The sequence below is a fragment of the Coloeus monedula genome, assembly GCF_965178545.1.
Source record: "Coloeus monedula genome assembly, chromosome: 12".
In the NCBI taxonomy this organism is placed as follows: Eukaryota; Metazoa; Chordata; class Aves; order Passeriformes; family Corvidae; genus Coloeus; species Coloeus monedula.
The window spans coordinates 18,824,520-18,848,300 of NC_138792.1; the positions used below are offsets into that span (position 1 = coordinate 18,824,520).

General features: G+C 49.5%; 2 protein-coding genes across 4 annotated transcripts in view; both read left to right on the top strand.

Annotated features, from left to right (window-relative positions):
* Nucleotides 1–200: 200 nt before the first annotated feature.
* Nucleotides 201–1,480, top strand: CYSLTR1 (cysteinyl leukotriene receptor 1; the record flags this gene model as incomplete). Its single annotated transcript, XM_082289612.1, has 1 exon — nt 201–1,480. The coding sequence occupies one exon, from the start codon at nt 201–203 to the stop codon at nt 1,236–1,238; it is 1,038 nt and encodes a 345-aa protein (XP_082145738.1). The 3' UTR covers nt 1,239–1,480.
* Nucleotides 1,481–16,970: 15,490 nt separating this feature from the next.
* LOC309577336 (fibronectin type-III domain-containing protein 3a-like) overlaps nt 16,971–23,781 on the top strand; it is a 39,543-nt gene continuing 32,732 nt past the window's right edge. The window contains exons 1-2 of one of the 3 annotated variants that reach the window (XM_082289274.1): nt 16,971–17,088; nt 21,793–21,883. The gene's annotated coding sequence lies outside the window, so the exon portion shown is untranslated. Of the gene's footprint in view, nt 17,089–17,165; nt 17,244–21,792; nt 21,884–23,781 lie in introns of those variants that run through there. The other 2 variants (XM_082289275.1, XM_082289276.1) reach the window with 2 other exon arrangements.

The following is a 23,781-nucleotide window of genomic DNA, read 5'->3' on the forward strand; positions in this document are numbered from 1 at the left end:
TTGTTATGAGTGAAGAAAGGTGGATGTAGTGGGGGATGGATCAGATCCACATCCCTTCCCAGCTCTCTCGTTAGTGGGAGGACAGGTTTTTCCTCTTATTTCATCATGGATATTTATTTTCCTGTGCTGCTTTGCCTCACCTGAGTTTTCACCCCCAGGCCTGACACCATCCCCAGGAGCTGGTGCCTCAGCCGGGCACCATGACAGCGCTGTCCCCCAACCTGTCGTGCCACCACTCCATCGACGACTTCCGCAACAGCGTCTACTCCACGCTCTACTCCATGATCAGCATCATGGGCTTTGTGGGAAACGGCGTGGTGCTGTACGTGCTGATCCGCACCTACCGGCAGAAAACGGCCTTCCAGGTCTACATGCTCAACCTGGCCCTGTCCGACTTCCTGTGCGTGCTCACCCTGCCCCTGCGCGTCATCTACTACGTGCACAAGGGCCACTGGTTCTTCAGTGACTTCCTGTGCCGCCTCTCATCCTACGCGCTCTACGTCAACCTCTACTGCAGCATCTTCTTCATGACAGCCATGAGCTTCTTCCGCTGCATCGCCATCGTCTTCCCGGTCCGCAACATCAGCCTGGTGTCGGAGAAGAAGGCGAAGTTTGTGTGCGTTGGCATCTGGGTGTTTGTCACCCTGACGAGCGCGCCCTTCCTGCGGAACGGGACGTACCAGTATGGCAACAAGACCAAGTGCTTCGAACCGCCAGAGAACTCCCAGAAGACAAACCTGGTGGTGATCCTGGATTTCATCGCCCTCTTTGTGGGCTTCATCTTCCCCTTCATTGTCATCACCATCTGCTACACCATGATCATCCGGACCCTGCTGCGGAACTCCCTGCGGAAGAACGAGGCCAACCGCCGCAAGGCCGTGTGCATGATTGTCATCGTCACCGCCACGTTCCTGGTGAGCTTCACGCCGTACCACGTCCTGCGCACGGTGCACCTGCACGCGCTGCGCCTGCGGGGCCCCGGCTGCGGGGACGCCGTGTTCCTGCAGAAAGCCGTCGTCGTCACCCTGCCCCTGGCCGCTGCCAACTGCTGCTTTGACCCCCTCCTCTATTTCTTCTCCGGGGGCAACTTCCGGCAGAGACTCACCACGCTGAGGAAGGCATCTTCCTCCAGCTTGTCGCAAGCCTTCAGGAAAAAGATCTCTGTGAAGGACAAGGATGAGGAACCCTTTGGAGAAAGCCAGAGGGAGAATGGAAGGGCAGCAGTGGCCCCTCTGTAAGGAGGTTAAACCTTCCCCTCAGAGTTCTGGTGGGGGATTGAGATCTCAGAACTCTTCCAGAAGATGGGATGGAGGCTTGCAAGCCTTTGTTGATGTTAAATAACTGTGGACAGTCCCTGGTTTGTGGTACTTGGTGGCAGAGCCACTGCTGGGGCTGGGCAGCCCCTGGAACCCCCAGAGCTACATGGGACAGAGCAGCCACCACCAGCAACTGTGGAGCTGCTGCTGAACTCCCAAAGCCCCTTCCAAGGCTGTATTTGGGCATTTGCTTCGTTTCACAACTCTCCAAGAGCATTAATTCCCCGAGCCAGTGGGAAATGTAAACAAAGCTTGCAGCGGGTGGGGAGCTCCTGACAAACGAGGGCAGAGTTTTCACTGGATCTTCAAACGGCCGCCAAGTTATTTACACAGCGAGGCCGGGATAATTCCTGCCCTGCTCCCAGCTGCCTCTGCATTTTGGTTTTTATGATCATTGTGTGTGTTTTAGGCTCGCAGGGCTGTGCCTTGGCTGCAAATCAGGATTGGCCCCTCTCCCACCCCCACCAAGCAGCTCGAGATGCTTTGGTGGGCAGCACATTTGCCAGTATTTTCCCGATTTCTAGAAAAATCTGTGGGATCAGTTGTAAAATTGCAGTATCCTACTGTGCAGGATAACTCAGGAATAAGGATAAGAGGGAAACTTATTTCAATGGGACTGGTCCTGAAGTGATGGCTGCACAATTCAGAGTATCGCTCCAGCTTTTGGGGAAGTTTTAGGTAAAAGTGGAGCTCTGCGTGCTCAGAGTCAGATTTGCCTTTCTCAACTATTGGCCAAGGGTGTTACATTAATAATAAATAAAGCTCTCTCTAGGATGTTTGATCCTGTTCCGGAGTGTTCACCTCACCCACACCTGGCAGCAAAGAGGCAACACGAGGCCCTTGGAAAGATCTTTAGGAAGAGCTGGAGATCCAAAATCTGAGTCTGGATGAGATGTAATGCTGAAAAAACATTGGGCTGTGTTTCTTCTGTAAAGAAAAACTTCAAACTCTTAGATGGAGAGAAACATTCCTGTACTTTTCCAGGAGATCTGCAGGAAGGTAGCACTCCTGCCTCTGCTGGAGCAGAGCCTGGCCAGAGATCTGTGACACATCCCAGCAGAAATAGAAATTCTTGTAGGATTAAAGCTCTCAGTTGGAGGAGTTGATAAATGAACAGCAAGTGTGCTTGGATATGGTATTTATGATTATATGGTTACTCGATGTTATCTGGAATAAAGAAAACAGTTTTAGTAGTGAAGAATAACAGTGAGCAAAAGGAGTTTGGCTTGGAGAAATTATCTGCACATATAATTAGAGTGTGAATTCACAGCCCTGGCTCAGCAAAAGGCACTTAAAAAACCAAATTCACCTGCAGGACAAATGATGGATGTGAATTTCCAAGGAGATCTGAAATTCCTTTGTTAAATTTGAAGGATAAAGTGGCAGAGGGCTGAAAGCTGCTGCTGTAGAGGAGAGTTAGAGACCCCATAAACCCCCAGAGGGCAGAGCCAAGAGTTCAAAGCCAGAACTGCAAAACGTTCAGGGAAAGGAATTGGAAGGATTTCCAATTTTTTTCAGGGAAAAAGTGGAAGAATTGGCTAAAACTCCTTTTCAGGGTTCAGCATTGAGTAGTCCACTTGTGTCTCAAGGCTTTAAAGGCATTGTGCAATTGTAAATAAAAATCCTCACGGGAAACAGAGTTTCAGAATATGCAGGAATAATATGCCCATTCCTAAAGTTTAAAATACTGAACAGTAAAGCTAAATGTGTATATATATATGTATGTATATATTGCAAAGCATTTTTATTGTACCAGAGGTATTTTTTTAACCCTTTGCCTTTTTTTTTTATTTGAATGAGACAATGGTAATGGCAAAGGAAATGGCAGCATTTTTCTTTCTCTTTTTTTTGTGCAGTAGGAAAGCCTGTTTTAAAAAACATTCCTGAAAATGAAATGGAAACATTGCAAGTGAAATTTTAATGACTGTTTTTTCTGTGGCTTGTTATAAAGTCTCTGTTACAGATTCTTCTTCCCTACAATAAAATTTTACTTGCACACAGCACCAGGGTGTAATATTTGCTAAATAATAATAATTTATGGTGGTGTAATAAACACTTAGAGAAGCACAGATGTTGCTGAGATGTTGGGGGAGTTACTTTGCTCCAGTCAAACTGGCCTTTGCCGTAGCCCAACTTCCCTGGATTCAGGTTACCACCTGGAGCTGCTGTCTGGGGACCTGTTAGAGCCAAAACTTCAAGGGCTTCAAGACTTCTGATGGTCTTGGTAGCCCTTGCAGAGGTGGAGCAGCCCAACAAAAAGCAGCTGGAACCTGGATAAATTGGGATTTACAGCCAGAAAACATTTGGAAGAAACTTGGAGGGCAGGGATTCTCTTGGTGAGGGGGGTTTTTTTGTCTGTTTTGTGTGGTGATACATCACAAATCCAGGTTCCTGCACAGAAAACTCTGCTGAGGAAACCTTCAGAGGGAACGTTTTCTCCTGGGCTTTTCCCAAAGCAGGTGCAGGGGCTGTTCGCTTATAAAGCTCCAGCCCAGAGCAGTGAGGAAGGACTTTGCCATCAGCTGTGGGTGCCAGCCGGGCAATGTCCCTGCCCTGGCGACACAGCAAAGTGCCACCCTGGCGGCACATCCCGGGCAGGTTTTGCTCAGGAGTAAGAACCTGGAGAGAAAGCTGTGCAGAGAAACAGGAATTGTTACTGGGATGAGGCAAGTTAGGAATTGCGGTGGTTTTAGGGGCTGCGCAGAGTGACAGGAGCTGGGAAGAGGGGACCAAGTGTCACCCTGGTGCAGCTACAGAGAAAACGAAAGTGAGTGGGTTGAGTTTTTGCTTGAAACTGGGCTTTTTCTGCTGCAGTTTCTGGTCCGAGGGTGTCCCCTAGTGCTGAGCCACTCCCGGAGCGGCCGCCTGTGGCTGCCGAGGTTTCCTCTTTTTATTTAGTCCAGCCCCAGCTCCTCTCCTGTCACGTTGTCCTGCTTCCTCTAGTGTTGACCCCCTCGTTCCTCCCCTCCCACCCCTGCCTGCATTTTATTTCACAATCTTTGGGTTTCCCTCTCTGCTTTCCTTTTGGTTTTTCCTATTTTTCAGGGTGGATGCTCCAGCTGGGAAGGACACAGCCACAGGAGGACCCAGTGTCCTCCTCCTGCCTTGGGCTCCAACGGCACACTTGACTTTGCCTAAAAACCACTGATTTTCCATAGGATGACTGTCCCAGTATGGATCTGGGAGCTGGTGGTGAGTACAGCCCTTGGGCATCACCTCCTCATGACAGTTCGGCCTGGGTGTGTCTGGGAGGGTTATTTCTGACCAAACCAGTACAGCTGTGGGTGAAAAGCTCTGCCAGACACTGGTTATCCATATGGCAATGGAATGGTCCTGCCTGTCTCCCACCAAAGGAAAGGGAGCTGCCACACAGGCACAGCTGGGAAGTTCAGAAACTGCCCATGGGATGAGCCCACCCTTATTCCATAAACTGCTTCCCCATAAAACTCCTGCAGGATGTGAGAAGCCAACAGCCCTTCAGTTTAATGAGCAATAAAGTCCAAGCACTAGCAATAAAGAGAGATTTCCTCTCATTCCCGCTCTGAGCATGGTGCCTCCTGCCCCCCCTTCCCGCCCCCCCATCCCTGGGCACGTATTTTGGGGCTGGAGGGGCTCAATCCGTTCCCACTGCCTGGATTCCCCAGAGATCTGTGCACTGAGAAGCTCTGGGTCCCTTAGCAGGAGTTAATTCTCCAGCTGAATCCTAACTTAGCTTTTTGTTCCCCATTTCCACTGTGGTCTGACATTGGGAAAGGGATTTCTCCCACGTGGCAGCAGGGAGAACACCAGGCCCTTTATCCTTCACCTACACAGGGTACGACCTGGTAAGGGGCAAAAATTAAGAAGCAAAAATGAAGGAAAGCCCATCAGATTCTAAAATACCATCAGCACTAAAATGTCTTTGAAACATTCAGTAAGCAATAAAATGTCTTAGAAACATTCCTGAAAGCAAACCCGAGGATGAAAAGCCCAGCCTGATACTTGGGGTTACAAATCCCTCTTGGGATCAGCAAGGTTGGGAACTCAATCCTGCTTCTCCCAAACTCTTAATTCCAGCTCTGCGAGCGGCCACACGTACAAACAGCTATTTGGAATATTTGCAGACTTCACTGGAGGGGGAAATGTGCCCGTTTTGTTCCTGTCAATGTGGTTTCTTACGCTTCAGAGGAAACCAGGCTGCTCCGGGAGCAAAGCAAGGGCCCTTTGTTAGGTCAATAAATACATTCCTATGGATCTTCACCGGGTTGGGGATAGAAGGAGGTAGCAAAATCCCACGATGTTCATCATGAATAAAAACTCCAAGTCCAGGATCACTGCTGCAGGTCTCTGCTGGGGGTGGCAAAGACTAAACAGAGTTCAGTTTGGGTTTGGCCTGTTAAAATCCCTTTATTTGTGAGGAGCACGACTCCCTGGTGATCTGCTTGAGTTTAAATTCAGCAAGGCTGAGGTCACTTGGGTTGCTCCACCTGGAGAAGAGGGGACTGAGGGGAGACTCCTCAGGAGCTGCAGCTCCTCCTGAGGGGCAGCTCCAATCTCAGTTCCCTGTGAGAGGGGCAGGACCCCGGGGAATGGATGAAGCTGTGCCAGGCCAGGTTTAGGCTGGATTCTAGGAAAAGGTTCTTCCCCCAGAAGGTTCTGGACACTGCCCAGGCTCCCCAGGGAATGGTCACAGCCCCAAGGCTGCCAGAGCTCCAGGAGCGCTTGGACACCGCTCCCAGGGGTGCACGGGGTGGGATTGCTGGGGTGTCTGTGCAGGGCCAGGAGCTGGACTCTGATCCTTGTGGGTCCCTTCCAGCTTAGGGTGTTTTATGATTCTAAGGCTCCCTGCAGCCCCATGAGCCCCCCAGTAACATCTGCAGGGTTCTAGGACAATGTCACCGTGTCCCTGCTGTGGGAATCTCTCTCCACACAGGACAGGAGGTTCCTGCAGGTGTTTTGTCCAGCCAGCCCAGGACGCTGCAAAGGGCTGACTCGAAGCTGCTGGGTTTGGGAGCAGTTATTGCAAAAGGCAGCCTGTGGCTGGACTGTTAGAATTGCATCTGTCCCAGGATCACAGAGGCTTTATTTCCTTTCTGAGTAACCCTGAGACAGCCCCTTCTCTCTGCCCTGTCCTCCCCACGTTACTCACGGCAGGAAGCTGCTTACGTGAGTGAGGGCTGGAAAATGCTACACTGCCCTTTCACCACGAATTTTCAAGGAAAATGGAATGAAAAGTTCCCCCAAACTGGCCTTGAGCCGCTGCCTCCTGTCAGCAGCATCTCCTCCCACACTCCTCACGTCCTTCGTCACCCCAACTCACTGTGCCAGAGGTTCACAGGACTCCAGAGCTGCTTTGGGTTCCTCCTCGCCCTTTCCCAGTGCTCCAGTGGGAAGGGCAGGGCAGCAGCTTCCCTACAAACCTGGAGCAGCATCCTCACCTGTGGGGAAGGGCTTGTGGTCCCCAGCTCCAGAGAAGAGACTGGAGCAAGGCTGAGACCCCTCAGCGAGGGCAGCCCAGCCCCAGTGCTGAGGTGGCCCAGACCTGTCCCGGAGAAGATTCCCAAGCCATGCATGAGGAATCTCAGGCTGGGCAGGACTGGAGGGGGGCAGAGGCTGAGCTCAGGTGGATTTTCCTCTCGGGATGCAGTGTGATGACTCCAGTCAGGGTTAATCACATCCTGTGGGAGGAAAAAGAGCCCTCAAGGATGTGAACTAATGGAACAGAGGTGCTGAGGAACGGATGTCAAAGCCCTGGGGGACAGTCCTGCACATCCTCAGCTCCCAGGGTAGATCCTCCTGGGATCTGTCAGGAGCCTGTTCAGATCCAAATTGTGCCACTCACACCAGCTGATGGTAGAGTTTGCTCCCACTGTAATTAAAACTAAAACTAATCAATAGAATCCGAGGTTGTTCGGAGGGTCAGCAGACGTCCCTGGTGCATCTGCCCGTGGCAGAGGACACTGCAAGCACTGGGCAGTGCTGAGCAGGAGCACCCAGAGCCGCAGAAAGTGGCACCAATGATTCAACTCAAATTAAATGTCTAATTATGGTGACTCTGTCCCATGGTGGGAATTCTGGTGATGAAACAACCCCAGCAAACCTCCGATATTACACTGAGCTTATGTAAACTCAGGCACGGATCTCATCAGCATCCACAGCTTCCAGCGAGGTGCCTGAGCTCGTGGCCTCCTCCACCAGCACTGACCCCTCAGCAGAGCTGTATATTTTGATTTTTCCCTGTTTATTTCTACTGGATGTTCCTCTGAAACAACTGTGTTTCAACAAGGACTGCTGGAGGAGGAGGCAGCTCTTACACTTCATACTCAGAGAGGGCACAATTCATGGGTAAAGTGACTCTTAGAAGGAAGATGGGAAAAGTAGAAATATGGCTGATTAGCCACCAAAGCTAGAAAAACAACACAGCCAGAAAAATACTGCCCTTCCATGAGCCAAGGAGAGTGATAACGCAAAGTTAAAGCTGAAGTTTCTACCCCAAATGTAATTCCATTCCAGGAAAAAATATATAAAGGCTTCATCCCTGCTTTCCCTGGCAAATTGAAATTTTGACAAAATACCAGCTCTTTATCCAAACTACAAGAATTATGTCAATACAAACTGCAGGGGTTGTAGGGAGAGGGAGAATTTGGGCTGAGAAAATAGTAAATTGGGGAATATTTTTGTTTCTATTTTATGTTAAACTTCAGGGGCTTTTCCTTAAGTTCAGTGCAGCGACACCACAGGAGAGCACCACCTTGCCATCCTAGCTCACACAAACACAGTTTGGGCTCCTTTTGGATAGAGAGATCTATATTTAAGGACTTTTATTGATTGATTTTGTTTGATTTTATATAGAAATACATTAATAGGACAACCATGGGCAGCGCTGAAAAGGCAACGCTGAGCAAGACCCTGATGTTGGTGAGGCATTTTCCATCCCTTTTCCCAAAGTTAAAGGGGTCAGGGCCCCCTAAGGAGGCGCTGACAGCATTTTATCCATCAGAAGGAGGATTTTAAAGCCACGTAACCTTTGGGAAGAGCAGGGATTAACAAACCTCGCTGAGTGACAAAAGGCCAGCCCTGCGCATGTTCCACACGCACTGCCCGAGGACGCTGCTGGCACCGTTTGGGGAGAAAAGATGAAGTAACAGCAAAGAGGGGAAGTGAAAAGCACGTTGCTTCATTTTTAATGAAACAAGAGTCCTGTAGTTCTCTCAATGTGTGTTTGTTTTTAGAGAAACTTTTGGAACAGGCACTGAGGTGACGTGTCACTGGGGGAAGGATTTGGTGGCTCTCCAGGGTGACCGGTCACAGGAGACCATTCCCAGGTACAAATATTCCATGTTTGGAGGCTTTCCCCTGGCTCCAGTAGAAATGTTGAGCATGAAAAAGATCAAAGAGAGTCATTCCAAGCTTTTTACTGCACGAGGTGGTTCAAACACATTGTCTCAGGAGGTGGAATGGGGCAATGCCACTGCTGGAAGCCACCTCATCCCTCGCCAAGGCAGAGGAGCTCTGGGATCAGAGGTCCCAAATCCCTTCCTGGCACACAGGAGTTCTCACTCCCCACACAAATTTGCCCTCCTCCTGTTGTGCTTATCTCACCCATTATCTCACCCCTAACAAGTCGGGACTCCTGAGTGTCCTGGGAAGTGGGAAGTCACTTATTCCTGGTGTGCAAGTGAAGCTGAGGGGCAGGGGTTGATGCTGGAGCACCAGGCCACTCTCCACCACCTTGTCCAGCTGGAAAGTTCATCCTGAGCTCACCACCAGCTCAGGATGAGCACCAGGGGTGGTGGCCAGGAGCACTGCCCTGCAGAGACAGCTTCAAGGCACATCCCAGGAAATGTCACAGCTCCATACTCCGCTTCCACCTCCCTTTATTCCTTCTGCTTTTCACTGCTGGAGCATCACAGACAATCCCCACATCCATCCCTATGGATGACCCCAGCTGGCAGCTGCTCCAGTCCCATTTGCAGCCTCTGGAGCCACCAAGTCCCTTCTCCAGAGCAGGGGAATGGCAAAGCCAGCGCTCCTGGAGCAGAGCCTTTGGAAGGGCTGCCCAAGCTCCCCGCTCCCAGCAGCCTCCAGCACCAGGCACAGCGGCAGGGAAGGCAGCAAGGAGGATTTTTCATACCAAGAGAAGATGGGGAAGGTGGGAAGGGGCCAGTTTGGGGTTTTTTTCTGCTTTCTCTCCTAAAGTGTCCTCGATAATTCTGCTCACAGGTTGTCTCCCGGAGATCTGCTCTGCCAGCTGAGAAATGCTCCTCGTGCCACCACCTCACATGGAATATCAGTGCTTGGACCTTCCCTCTGAGGGTGGGAAACCAGATCCATGCCAATCTCAAACTGGAGATGATTAGCCCCAAACAAATAAGTAGGTTTGAGTAATGGAGACAACGTGGACGTTTCCTGGAGGAGCCAATAGTTGAATTCTTCACAGCTGCATCTCTGTCTTTTGCTGGGTGGGTTGTTTTTTTTTTTTCCTCTTAGCCTGAAGTGCTCCCAACTGCCTCATGCCATATGGCTGCTTCTTATTTGCATCCCAGACCTGATTCATGGCTCTGCACTGATATATATCAGATATAAAATGCTTGTCGGAGTGGGGAGAGTCCCTTCTGCAGTGCTGAGGACACCGATCCGATGGTGCTCCAGCTCCAACGTCTTTGTGGCTGGAAGAGGAGCCCCCAGTGCAGAGCAGGGGCCCCCAGGCCTCCATCAAGTGAAAAATAAAAAATAAAACAAAAAAAAAGGGAATGGAAACAATCATGAGGAATGGGGTTATTGTAGGAGAGAGCAAGTAAAAGAGGTTGTTTGGGGACAGGGAGGAAAATGCCAGATAGGAAAGAAATAGAGCTCTGAAGAGAGACAATGGAGAACTGGAGTGAAACAATTGAAGTCCCATGTGGACAGGGAGCAGGCAGATCATGGAGCACGGGCAGCTTTTCCCGAAGGTGCCGCAGCTTCCAGCACTCTCGGCCCAGGGATGGACATCAAACCTTCCATGCACAGGGCTGAGAGAAATTTTGGTGCCAATGTGGTGGGAAATGGGTTTTCACTCCCTAAAAGTCAGGTGGGAGGAGTTAAAACAAGGGCAGCAGCCAGAAAAACAAGTGAACCTGTGGAAAGGTAGGAAAGCTGCTCCATGTGCCCAGCAGGAAGGAAACAGCCCAAACAAAGGGAGGAGCATCACACTGCACCTGACACAGGAACACTTCAGGTTGTATCAGTCCTCCACTGCTGAGGGCTCACCTGCAGCTCCCCTGGATGTGCCCTTCAGAACAAGTTAAAGAAGAGATCAGGGTTTCAACAACTGAACCCTCAGCCTTTTGTCTGATGGAAAAAATCAATTCCAAATGTAGAGATTTCAATACAGGCTGTAATTTTGTTACAATTCAGATTTATTCTGCTTGTTTTCGTTCCTTTTTTTTTTTTTTTTTTTGCCCTTCCCCTCCTCTCTGTTCTCCAGACATTGGCTCTGGTGCCTGTTCTGCTCGCCAAAGACCTTTCACAGCTGAATTCCATGCAGGAAAACGAGCCCCTGCCCACCCCAGGGAGTGAAATCCCCTGTTTGGGATAAAAACAGAGGATTCAGGTGCTTCTGTAGCATCCTGGAAATATTCTCTTCATGCAGAGCAGCAGGAAAGCACATCAGAGATGGTTTGTTAAACAGCTTCACTGTGATTTATAAGAGCCTTATAAATGAACTTATTTTGGCTTTCTCCTTTCATCACCAGAGCGAGGACGAGGATCCTCCAGCTCTAACGTGTTTAAATGATGGTTGATTTGATTTCTGAGGCTCCAGTTACTCGGAACTGTGAGCACATTCCCAGGTAAGCAGGCCTGACCCAGCCCTGGTGTCCCTGTGACCGGGTCAGCTGGAGCACTGTCCCTGTATCCACCTGCAACTCTGCTCCTGAGCCATCCCGCTGCTGCCATGGCTGCTGCCTCTTCCCTGTGCTCTGGGGGTGTTGCAACACCAGGAAGCGAGGCAGGATGGGCTCCATCCCACAGGAGATCCTGTTTTCCCCAGCAGAACGTTCTGCTCTGGAGCAGAAGCCCCAGCAGGTGCCACGTTGCTTCCCAAGGCCTCTGCTTGGACCTGCCCGTTCCCAACACTTTCTTGAGGCACAGAGTTCTTCAGCCTGTTTGGATTTGGGTTTGTTTTTTTTTTTCTTGTTTGCTTCTTGGCTTGGGGCGAGAGTTCTAGAACTATGGGTAAACACAGCCAGTGTTTGGAACTGGACTGAAATGAGATGTTTGATTCCTATCGGGGCCTTTGCTGGATAAATTGAGGAGAAACAGAGCAGAAAGACCTTGCAGAAAGTAGGAAAGGTGTGTGGGAGAGACCAGGCAGGTGTTCCACAGCCTTCTCCTCACGTGACAGCAGCTCCAGACTGGGGCTGAGAGAAGTGAGGAACAACCTCCCTACTCTAGGTTTTTACCATTTACAGCTATCCAGTGGAAAGGTGGGGGCTCCACCCTCCCTCCTGCACAGGAGAGGGATGAGGGTGAGCTCAGCTTTTCCTCCCTGCTCACAGAAAGATCTTCAGTGGGCCAGGGTTTAATTCCCTTTTCCAAACAGCCCCTGCTGTGCTCCCAACCTGCAGGATGGGGCAGAGGGAGGTGTGGGAGCAGCTCGAGGTCAGGACATGCAGTGTTTGCTTGTGGGCTCTGCCACATAAAGAGTGAAGGAGTCATAAACCAGGTGTTCCCCAGCACTGAACTTCATCCCTCGCCACCTCCAGCAGCCATAAATACCGGCAGCGTTTGTTGTGGGCTGCGCGGGGCTCTTGGTTTGGTTTTTATGGTGACTTTGTGCCAACAGGTTTGTGGATTCAGGGCTGATGTTCAGTGGGGTTTTATGGGAGAAGGTCCGTGCCAGGAGTTCCTGGTGTGGAGTCAGGGTTCTCGGGCGGTTCTGGGTCCTGCTTGGAGAAAGAAGCACAGACAGCAAAACGTGGTGTCCACCTGCACCTCCATCCCCTGCCAGGCTTCCCTGCCAGGCCATTCTAGCCTGTCCATACTGATGCCAAGCACCTGTATTTTCTTCTTAATACACCTCTTGTTTTGCTGTAAGGCACCACCAGAACTGAACCGGGGCTGAAAACCACTGCGAGGGCAGAGTCCTGGCCATATTACTGAACCCAGAAGAAAATCTCCAAACTCGGTGTAATACCTTCAATTAAAATGACATCAATTTTAGTGACACAGAGGACAAAACTGGTCACGGGTGCTGGCACCACCCTGTGCCGGTGTCACCTGCTTGTCCAGTGAGTGTCTAATAGCCCTAAATCATTTCTGCTGCTGTTGATTTGCTTCTGTGGTTCAACAGCAAAGAAACAGCAGCTGGATGGGGCTTGGAACAACCTGGGGTAGTTGAAGGTGTCTCTGCCAATGGCAGGAACTGGATGGGTTTTAAGGTCCCTCCCTACCAAACCATCCCAGGAGTCTGCGATTCCGAGGAACAGGGATGAGGGCACCTGCAGAGGAGAAGGCATGTCCTGGTGACCTTTGAGGAAAACCCCCTCTCCCAGTGCCCTTCAGGCTTTTCCCATTGTGCTGCTTCCCAAACGCACAGCCCACAGTGCTGGTTTGCTCCCTGTGGAGCAGATCCCCCCCTGGAGAAAACACACAGGGGTGGAAAATCTGCTCCAGCATCGCTGTTTGCTCCTGCAGATGCCAGCGCAGCTCCCAGCAAAGTGCTGCTTGAGGGAAGTTTGTTTGCCAGGCTGCCCTGCCCCGCTCCCTCCTGGAGAGCACACAGCAGGAGTTTGTGTGTAGCCAGGGAAAACCGAGGGAATGTGTTCTGAGGCCGCGCTCGCAGCTCCCAGCGAAGGCAGGCGAGGGGAGGCTTTGCTAGACACGAGTTCAAATAACCAGCATGGTTATTATTGTAGTCCAAGGATGGAAAAATAAACATTTTTATTATGGGCTGGAACTCAAACTCCAGGACGGCTGCTAATCCCCCTGATAAGTGGGGTGTTGGCGTGGAGGGGGGGGGTGTGCATCCAGGTTTTTGTTGTTCAAGCTCCCCAACCCACGTTCAGACTGGGATATGTTGTAGTTGCAATATTCCTCTTATCTTTCTTTTCTCCCCTCTCTGTCAAAGGCTTTTCTTTTCCACTTCTTTAATATTTTTCTTTCCCCTTGCCCCTTTATTTGTATTAACTCACCTAGAGCAGTTGAATCAGCAAATTAAAAAAATGAAATCGCAATTCCAAATTTTCTAGTGGAAGAATGAGCATGTTTTTGGCACTGCTTCTTGCCATTGTTTTGTAAAGACAGATTCTCCTTAATTCCCCTTTTCCATTTCAGAGCTGGCCCTTCCTTTATAAGCCCAGATTTCTTCCCATTTGTCCTCTCTTTCCTCCCTCCTGACTCATTTCCACTTCCCATTTCTTTTCTCTTTCCCTTTCCTTTCACCGAGTGTTCTCTGATCTTATATTCTGCTATTTTTAATTCCTCCTTCCCAGGCCTGGATCCACCCTCCACTGGATGCCCTCTTCCTCCCCAGACTAAAGGACAGTCTGGGCAAAAATTTCCTCAAAATCCAACTTTTCCCAATCCCATTGCTGCCTCTGTGTGTGGAATCTGCTGTCCTCACACGGTCCTTGTGGCTCTCCAGGAATTTCAAAATAAAGTTAAAGCTGCCCTCAGCCTTGTTCCATGTAATTCCTGACCCATTTAATCAGAGCCTTCCTCCCAGGCAGTTTGGTCTCTGTGCTCCTCACGCCAAATATTTCCTCCCGTGCGGCTTTTCCGTCTGGAACATCCCGCCTCTGCCTCCAGCCTCACCTCCCTTTCCAGTTCCAGCTGTAAAAAAACAGCTTTCCTCCACTGTCATCCCGTGGCAGTCTGGGTGTAGGCAGCAAACTTTGGGTCATTTCTTTTCCATGGTGTGGGAATCGTTGTCGCACTTGGAGCAGTTGGAGTTTTAAAGGAGCCCTGGAGCCTGTGGGGTGTGGGCAGCTTTGAGACCTTTCATCCCGAGGCTCACTGGAAACGAGCTGCAACTCCAGAAGTTTTTGCACCGCTTTGCTGGAATGACCAGTGAGCACCTTGTTAGGATATAAGAGCCATTTTAAATGGAAATGGAAGGGGGAAAATTTGATTCAAGGAAAGGCTGGGGGAAAAGGATTTTTCTGCACTGTGTTATTACCTACAAAGGGATTCTTGTCCTTATCAAAGCTGGGGGGTCCAGGAGCTTTCAGAGCAAAGAATGCTCAGCATTCCCTCCCAAGGACCTCCTTTATTCTGGATATCAGGCACAGGACATCACCACAGGGGATCACAACCACCACCAGTCACAACATGTAAGGTTTAGCTGGCAATGGATAAATACCGAGCCTGGGAAGTCAAAACAGTCCTTGAAATTCTGCTTGCAGCAGCAAAGTTCATTTGGTGCAAAGCATTTCAGATTTCCAAATCCCATCTGGTGGGTCTCTTTCAGGAGATCTCCCAAAAATTAAGCCCAAATATTTCACTTCAGAATGAAATCCTCAGGGCACTGCAGATTAGGTAGAGCCTGTGGAGTTCTAAGATTCCTGAGATGCAGTGCTGAAGATTCCAGGAATTCTCTCAAAGGTGAAATTATTAACCAACTTTTTGTTCCTAAAGCAGGCCTGCACTCACCGGGTCCTGTGCTGGCCTGGTCTTCCACATTTCCTGAGGTGTTCCCAGACTTAAATGGGAGCTGGAATTAAAGAATTCCATTTGGGATCACCGGTGAAAGTAAGAGTTCAATATCAGGGACAAAAGCATGGTGAGACTCAAAACAAAGGAGCAGATTATTTTTCCCCTAAATCCTTGTCTGAAGGTTTCAATCTATTTTACAGGCAAATTTATAGGTTCTTATCAACCAGAATAAAACATGGGATGTGCTGATCCACACTGTTCCACAGGGCAAAGAATCAGGCCAGGAGTCACACGTGTGCTGGAAAACTTGTGGAAGGGGCAGAAAGAAGAGGAAATTTCAGTGCAGAGATTTTTTACCCATTATCTTGTTAGGAGGAAAAGGTTTCTCCTGCCTTTTTGACCTGGAATTGGCCATGGATTCAGCTACAAAATTTTGCTTTTCAGATGCAACAGATTTTATGTTCTTTCGCAGTTTGCTCTCAATTAGCAGGGAATATATTCATCATTTTATGGGTCTATAGGAGTAAAATAAATGGTAAACTTATTCTGAGAGTTTTTTGGCCTTTATTTAACAAGGTAAACTATTAATTGCTTAAAAATTCAGCAGCCACCAGCACTTCTGGCCTTTCTTACCAGGGCCTGCTTGTTGAAAAAGATGGATGGGAACTTATTTTAGTCCTGTCCAGCACAGGGTGTTCATTATGGCAAACCAACCCCTTCCACCAGTCTCCAGAGAGAAATTCTCTGACATTAAGGGGCAATTTCTTCTATTTGTCATAAAATTTTCTACATTCATTATGAACACATCTAAGATCAATCCAGGGGTAAACACAAGCCCATTCATTTTAAAAAGTTAGTCTTTCTATGTCTATTATATGGATATATATACACACATACACATTTATTATATTGCATATAAATGTCAAGTGTGACCTTTGTCTGCTGTGATCCACGGTTTATGTGGGGCTTGTATAAAAGCACAGCTGTCACATTTATTTTACATCCACATGCAGCTGAATTCCACACAAAATATCCCTGAAATTGGTGCTTTAAGCAAGTTTGAGGCACATTTTTAAAAACACATTAATGGCAATATATCGGTGTAAACTGCTTGGTGGAAATAAGGTGAAGAGAGTAAGATTTATTGGTGCATTAATTGCCAGGGAAAAAATGGATGTGCCAGAGGGGCTCTGCAGCCCAGGAGGGTTTTTTCAGCCCCTGCCCTTGATCCTCTTTGGAGCAGGGCTCGGGATGCTCTGAGGCTGGACAGGGGAATGGAGCTGCCTGTCAGGATACACAGGATCATGGAATAACAGGAATATTCAGGTTGGAAAAGACCCCCAAGACCATTGAGTGCAACCATTCGCCAGCACTGCCAAGACCACCACTAACCCAACATCCCCAAGTGCCACATCCACAGGGATCTTGAATCCCTCCAGGGATGGGGCCTCTGGGGTGGGATGGTGCCCTGGACAGCCTGTGTCAGTGCTTGACAATGTTTTCCGCAAATAAATTTTTCCCTAATATTCAAGTAAACCTCTCCTGGCACAACCATCTCCTCCTTCTTCTCTTTGCCGGTTCAGTCGGGGTCATCCCCTCACTTTCATGCTGTCACCATGGATGCTTTTTGTGTTATGACACAGTTTTAGGGTTCAGGCACGTGACACCCCAGGCTGGGAGGTGGAACCCCCCACCCATCCTTGTCGTAGCACGGGGGGGATGGAGACTGGAGACCCCCGAGGGGGCCAGAACACGGCTCGGTGACACAGAGCACTGGGGTGACTGGTGGGTGACAAACAGTGTCTGGGGGTGACGCTACCCAAGGGGGACAGGCAGTGACCAAGGGACAGTGTGCAGGGGTGACAGTGCCCAGGAGCGACGGGCAGTGCCCGGGGGGGACGGGCGGTGTCCGTGAGGCACAGACAGTGCCCAGACAGGTCACCCGCCCCGAGGTGCCACCACCCCCGGCCCGTCGGGGCCGCCCCCCCGCGCAGCTTTCGGCGGGCGCGAGTGTCCGGGAGCCGCGGATCCGCGCCGGCTGTGGTTGGCGCGCCCGCCCGCCCCCGGCCGGCGGCGGCGCAGGCGCGGTGCGCGCATTCCATGATGGCGGCGCGGGCGGGCGGCGGGCGCTGAGGCGGCGGAGCCCGCGGGGCACACGGTCAGTGCCGGGGGGAGCGCACGGGCACCGCCGGGGGCCGCTCTCCGGGGCCCCTTCCCCGGTCCCCGCTGCTCCCCGGGGCGGCGGAGAGCGGCGGTGCCCAGCCGGGGCGCGGTGGGCAGTGCCGGGAGCGGAGCCCCGCGGAGCGGAGGGCGGTAGGCGGCGCGGAGCCGGGCGGGGGCGGCTGGAGGGACAGGCGGGACCCCGGGGACGGGAAGGGTGTTCTGAGGCGGGGGACAGCCCGGGGAATGAGGCAGGTTCGGGGGTGGACGTGGCGCACGGGGCAGGTGGGAGCAGGATCCAGGGGGATCCGGTGTCCCGGGACATGGGGCGGGATGTGGTACCGCGAGGAGGATGGGGTGACCGGGATGGGATGGGGTGCCGGTGGTGGGATGGGGTGCCTGGGATGGGGTGTGGTGGTGGTAGTGGGATGGGGTACCGAGGATGGGGTAGGATGGAGTGCCTGGGATGGGGTGGGGTGCCCGGGGTGGGCTGGAGTGCCCGAGGCGCATGGGGTCCCGGGCAGGCAGGGCTCAGGGTTGTCGGCACAGACGGCCGGGGTCTGTCCGGGTGCGCTGCCCTGCGGGGCGCGGGCATCCCCCCAGGAGACCCGGCGGGTGCGGGGTACAGGGGTTCTGGGGAGCAGCTGCTAACCGGACCCCCGATGCTGGGGGGCCCGGGCGGGGGCTCCCGGCTGAGCCTGCCCGGATGGGGTTAATGCCAGCCCGCGCCGCGGGTCGCGCTTCCCTCCGCTCGTTCCCGCTCCGCTCCCCAGCGCACAGATTCTCCGTCTCCTCCTTTCCCTCTCCTCTCCTTATCCTCCTGTTTCTTAGGCCAGGAGGGGCTGCGATGTGCAGTCGTCCCCCCCAGGTCCCCCCTGGCCGCCCCCCCCGTGCTCCCTCCCCGGCAGCCGCTGCCTGCGAATGCCACGTAGCCTTGTAGTTGTTCCCCTTGGCTGCTCCGCAGCTCCGGTCCCAGACACCTCCCCCGGCTCCTCCTGGGCTCGGGGCAGGGGGAGGTCACTCCTGTCAGCCCCTGCCTGGCTGGTGACCATCTTTTGCCCTCCCCCTTCCCGCTGTGTGTCCCCCCCCCCCCCGCCTTGGGGCAGCAGCAGTGCGGACCCTACTGGGGCCACTTTGGCCCACCCCTATTTATGCCTCTCACAAAGGGCTGGGGACTTCAGCAGCGGGTGCTTCCCTTCGGGGACAGTCTCCAGGAATTCTTTGCCCCCAGACTCAGCAGCCCCTCTGCCACCTCAAATCTGAGGTGTTCCTGTGCGAACCTCCGAAAACAGGGCAATAATGCATTGCTGGCAGGTGTATTTGCTCCCTCCAGCAGCTCGCCCAGCTGGTTTCTGAGTTTCGTTTCTCTTCAGAACTTGGTTGGAATTATGGACATCTTCTGTAATTAATAATTGAGGTTTCAGTTTCTCTCCATTCTGCTGATACTTTATGTCTTCCCTCTGTCCTGTGCTAGTTAAATTTTTTCACACTGGCAGCCCTTCCTTGCTTTCCCTGCTGCCTGATTGGGAATATTGACACACAGATAAATTCCCCAACAGCCCGCTCCACGTATGGCTGTGGCCTGCGATTCCTGATGTTTTCCTAATGTATTTATCTTTACAACACTCAGTTCAATAGGGAAATACTATCTCAGTCACAGATGGAAAGACTGAGACACCGAAATATTTATGGCCCAAGGTCACACAGGAAGTATGTGGTGAGGCAGGGAATTGAATCTAGATTTCCTGAGCCTCAGATTAGCATTTGAACCAGGGAAGCATCCTCTCTGTATTTTAAGCCAATGAATTGACCTTGGAGTTAAGATCCAGTGTAGAAGAAAGTACTTTGTGTTTGGTTCATCATCTCTGTGAGTAAGAAGCAAAGCCCAAGTTGCTTCCCACATTCACATTCCTTCCCTTGGTTTATGTATTTTGTGAAAAAGGATAAGGTGGTAAAATGGGAAAGATACTGACTTTCTCAGGCCTCAGTGTGTGATCATGGGTGTTGAAAAGCAGCCAGCTATTACACTCTCCTCTCTTTTTGGGCTTTTTACCTTCCTGTTTCCAAATCTTGGAAAGTTTCGGAGTGTTCTTGTTGTCTGGGAATCATTTGTTCTCAGCTAGGATCAAATAAATCTCATTTTCTATGGAGCTGAACTAATTCAACTGGATCCCAGATCTCAGTTTGGGATTCTTCATGGAGCAGCCTGTGGATAAACAGAGCTGGTACTGATGGCTCACACACCTCCTGGAGCAAGCTCTTACAAGTTATTCACTCAGCTGTAGCTCAGGATTGTTGCAGCAAGTTTTTGGAAAACCTGGCTTTAGCTGGAATGGAGCAGCACTTTGACAATGCAGTGGAATAATTTCAGCTCCTTGGGCTGGGGATGTGCACAAATACCAACTTTCCCTGCTTGGAACAGCTGGTTTTTGGTGGTGATTTGGTAGTTCATTTTCCTACAGTGGTTTTGAGGAATTGGATGTTAGAATGGTTTAAAACAATAGCTCCTGGTGGATTCACCTTTAGAGAGAATAAAGGTAACTTGGTCTACACAAATCCATTTCCTGCCACAAGCCTTGATCACAAGCTGCACCTCTCTTTGATGTTGCACTGACACCAAATCTGGATATAAATGTTCTATATGACTCTTTTCATGACCTTTTGTTTGTCATTTTTGGAGGTTGGCATTGGCATTGTGTTAACTGTGGGGCTTGTCCCACCCCTGCCAACAATTGTCATCTTCTATGGTTATTTTTAGGAAAGGTTTGGTGAGTCCTTAAAAAAGCCAAGATTTCATGTGGACCGTGCAGACGGGAAAAATTCCAGCATTCTGCTCCCCCATTCTGCCTGGCCTTGGGTGAATTTCATGCAAATTAAAATCTATGTTTTAAGCTTGAAAGAGTGGCATTTTTATTTGGTGACTTGCTATTTCCACAATTGGGAAACTTGTCAGATTTAGAAGAAAATACGTGACTGGGAAGACATTCCTACAATATTGTGCATCAAAGTCAGGAGCGGGTATGAAATATTGTAAGAATTCCTTCCCTAGTTCCATATTTTCTTAATTTCCTGTCGTGATTTCGTTGACTCGGAGAAGAATTTTAAAATTATCTCTGAAAGCAGATGAGAAAACCTCAATATTAGTAATCCTGCAACAGGGAAGAGGCTTGAGGAAAAAAATGACATTTCTCACTTCTAATTTTGGTCTGTCTGAAAGCATCGGGTCTGAACTCTCAGTATTTAAACCTGGGGTTGCTCAAGGCTCTGGGCTTGAGGCTGGGGGATGTGGGAGCAGGAACCTGTGCATTTTTTCACCTGTTTTTAGCACATTGTCATGAAGCTTCCCGAGGTCAAGATGGTTGGTTTTCAGCTGTTATCTTTGCTGCAAGCCAGACCTTCACTGAAAAGTTTTGGATTCCTGAGTGAGGAGCACACACTGAACTCTTTATTGCATTCTTGAAGAGCTTATTGTAAAAGCAGCGATAATTTATTCTTTCAGTGGTGCTAACACAATCCTTTCTGTGTATTGACCAGCACAGACAGACCACTGGCTCCCAGCCCTTCGGCCCTTTCAATCCTAATGTAAATCTCCCCTTGTTCCCAGGATCTTGATTGATGTGGAAAATGCCTTCTTTTGCCCAAGATTCACTCTGGGCCCAGATGCTTTATATTCGATATTTTTCCAGTGTATCATTTAAAGTAGTTCAGGAGGAACATTTGTTAGGTTGAGACTTCAGAAGCATCTTCAAGTGATGTCATCGGTGTGACTTGAAGACAGTATCACCTTTTTGGTGAGAAGGACAATGGATTGCTGTGTGGGAGCTTCTCCAGGCAGCCTCAGGAGCCACCAGGACTGAGATTTCTTGTGGTGTTCCAGTAAAACTGCAGAACACACTGCACCTGCCTGGGCCTTACCTTTAGAGATTCAGGAGGAATTTCTCCATGGAAAGGGTGGCCAGGCATTGGCAGGAGCTGGCCAGGGCAGTTTGGAGTCGCCACTCCTGGAGGTGTGCAAGGAAGGACTGGATGTGGTACTCAGTGCTCTGGGCTGGGTGATGAGGTGAGGATCAGGCACAGGTTGGAACTGGTGATCTTGGAGACCTTTTCCAAACTTAATAATTCTGTGCAAAACAGTATTGGGGATTGACTGATCCCTGCAAAAATTTCCTGTGTTTGGACAGCCAAATGAGGGCTCAGTGTGTGAATATTTTAGGAAGTGTTTTAGTGCCGGATGCAGCTTGAGGAAGGTGATGATTTTTACATTATTAAATACATCTTCAGTGGTTTAACTGTCTCCTGGAGCTGTTCATGTCCTTCTGCTGGAGCATCTTTAGAGAAGCAGTTTCTAAAATAAAGCTGTGCTGCCCCATAGCAGCAAACTGGGATTGTATTTCCATCTTTATGTACAATTTATGTCTTTTTATGTCCCTTACCAGAGGGTGAACGTGTGCATGACAGTTTAAATTTTGGTATGTTTGATTTTTCTGCCCTTATTGCCATATAGAGGAGTAGAGCAGATAGAGCAGATACATAGAGTAGGTAACTAAGTAAATACAGTTATATCCAAGGGACTCCCCACTGCCTGTCCCCTCCTGGCTCCTGCTCTTTCCATGAATCTCTGGTGTTCTCTGCATCTTGTTTTCCTTCAGATTCCATGTTTGCCAAGGCACTAACATGATAATGTGGGGTTTTTTGCCTGCAGAAAGAAGCTTGAGGACAGCACACGTTGCTCACTCTGCAGCAGGCACTGGAGCACTCACCAGGAGGAATTCCCAGTCAGGAGAGTGACAACGGTAATTACACAGAATTTAGGATTCTCCCAGATTTTATGAAGTGTTTATTTTCTTATTAAGTCTCTAAGTAACACTTCAAGATGAAATTAATGTATTTGACAGACTTCTAAACTTAGGACTCTTTTTTTTCTGGAAGAAATTTCTGGATGACTTCTTATCAAATGGAAAAATTGAATTAGGGAGGGAAGAATTGATTGAGTTCTTGAGGTAAGAAGAGTTTCAGGTTCCACAGGAACATTATTGATTTTTTAAGGTGGGAGCCTTATCTCTATTTTCACATTTCTCTTTCTCCTCCCTTCACCCACTTAGCTGGAAGTTTTCTCTTGGAGAAACTTGGAGAATTGCATGATTTGCTTTGGATAAAGACAGTAAATTCTGTTTTTAGCCAAATGCATTTCCTGTGTAGAGAACAGCTGGAGTGGGTGACAGCATTCAGGTAGTGCCTTGCTCAGATCCTTTGGTTTTAGTTGGAAATCATGGAACTGAGTTCCTTCTCATGGAACTGGTCAGGTCATGGAATTGATCTGCTGGAAGAGCAGAAAGGAATCTGTCAAAAACTTGGCAAGGAATGTTGGAAAGCAAAACATGATCAGCAGTTGGATTTCGTACAAGAGATAAAGAAAAAAGTGATAATCATGCTGTATTCCCTGGAGCTGTACAGGTGTTTCAGGAGGAAAATCATTTAAGGAGGTTAAATGCAAGTTTATAAATTCAGATGAGGTTTTTTAATCTGCTGTTCCATGCCCTTTATTAAAGAACTTCAGCATTAATGTCTTTCATGGAAATCAGTTGCTTTCAGTTCTGCTAAGTGGTGTTCGGGTGACCACTGATGTGTCACTTGGGTTTGTCCTCTCCAGTTACTTGCAGGAGTGAAGACAGAGTGTAGTGTTTGCATGGGAGTTCTGGTGCTCCTGAAAGACTTGCAAGATGTTCATGTTGGTTTTGAGCACATTCTGCTGTTCCAGGAAAAGCTTTAATCTGGTCACCCAGCTGTGTACTTTTGTCCATTTGGAGAATTATTTTGAGGAACTGTTTAGGTTTGGAAGATATTATGTGAACAGCATTCTGGTGTGTTGTAAAATGTCACTTTGCTTTTTAATGCCTGGATTTTGTAGAATATAAACTTGATAAAAACTCACATAAACTGTCATCCTTAGGTTTTCCAAAACTGCTAATTTCTACTTAGGCAGTGACATAAAATTGTGATTAAATCCCCAAGCTTCCAGCAGGTTCATTGATTTGCAAATAAATATTCCTGGCTCAGAAACAGAAGCAAATGATTTCAGTGTGTTGCCACCCATCAGCTGAGCTGTGGCTGTGGTTCTGGGCTGGTCCTGGCCAGTCACCCAGACGGAGGGAAGTGTTCCTGCTCCAGCCTCATGGCAATGAGCTCACACTTGCATTTTCCCTTGCATTTTCCATGAACTAAAAAAATGCACATGGTCCGATGCCACGAGACTGCTCAGCTGTGGTAATTACAGTCATTTATTGGTGTGTTTTAGCCCTGAGTTTAAGTATAACCTGTTCTGACCGGCCTAATTTGACCCAGTGCTCAGCTAAAGTGTTACAGCCCCAGCCTCTGGTGTTGTGCAAGGAAAAGTCTTCAGCTGCTGTATCAAAATAATTCCTTCTTGCTCAGAGTTTGCTTAATCTGCTCCACTTTGAAGAAATCCTTTGCTTTTGCTGGGTTTTTCTGCTTGGTTTTGAAGTCCTGGTTTAAAAGGGTTGTTACATGAGAGAGGCCTATTTGTGCTGCATCCAGCGCTCCGGTGATGAGCAGATCAGAGCTGGTGGAAAATCAGCCTTTGCTTCCTTAGAGCCTGCAGAAACCTGGGAACAAACTCCGGCTTGTGTTCCACGTGTGAAGTCCTGATTTTCCTTCTGTTTTTGGGTTAGAC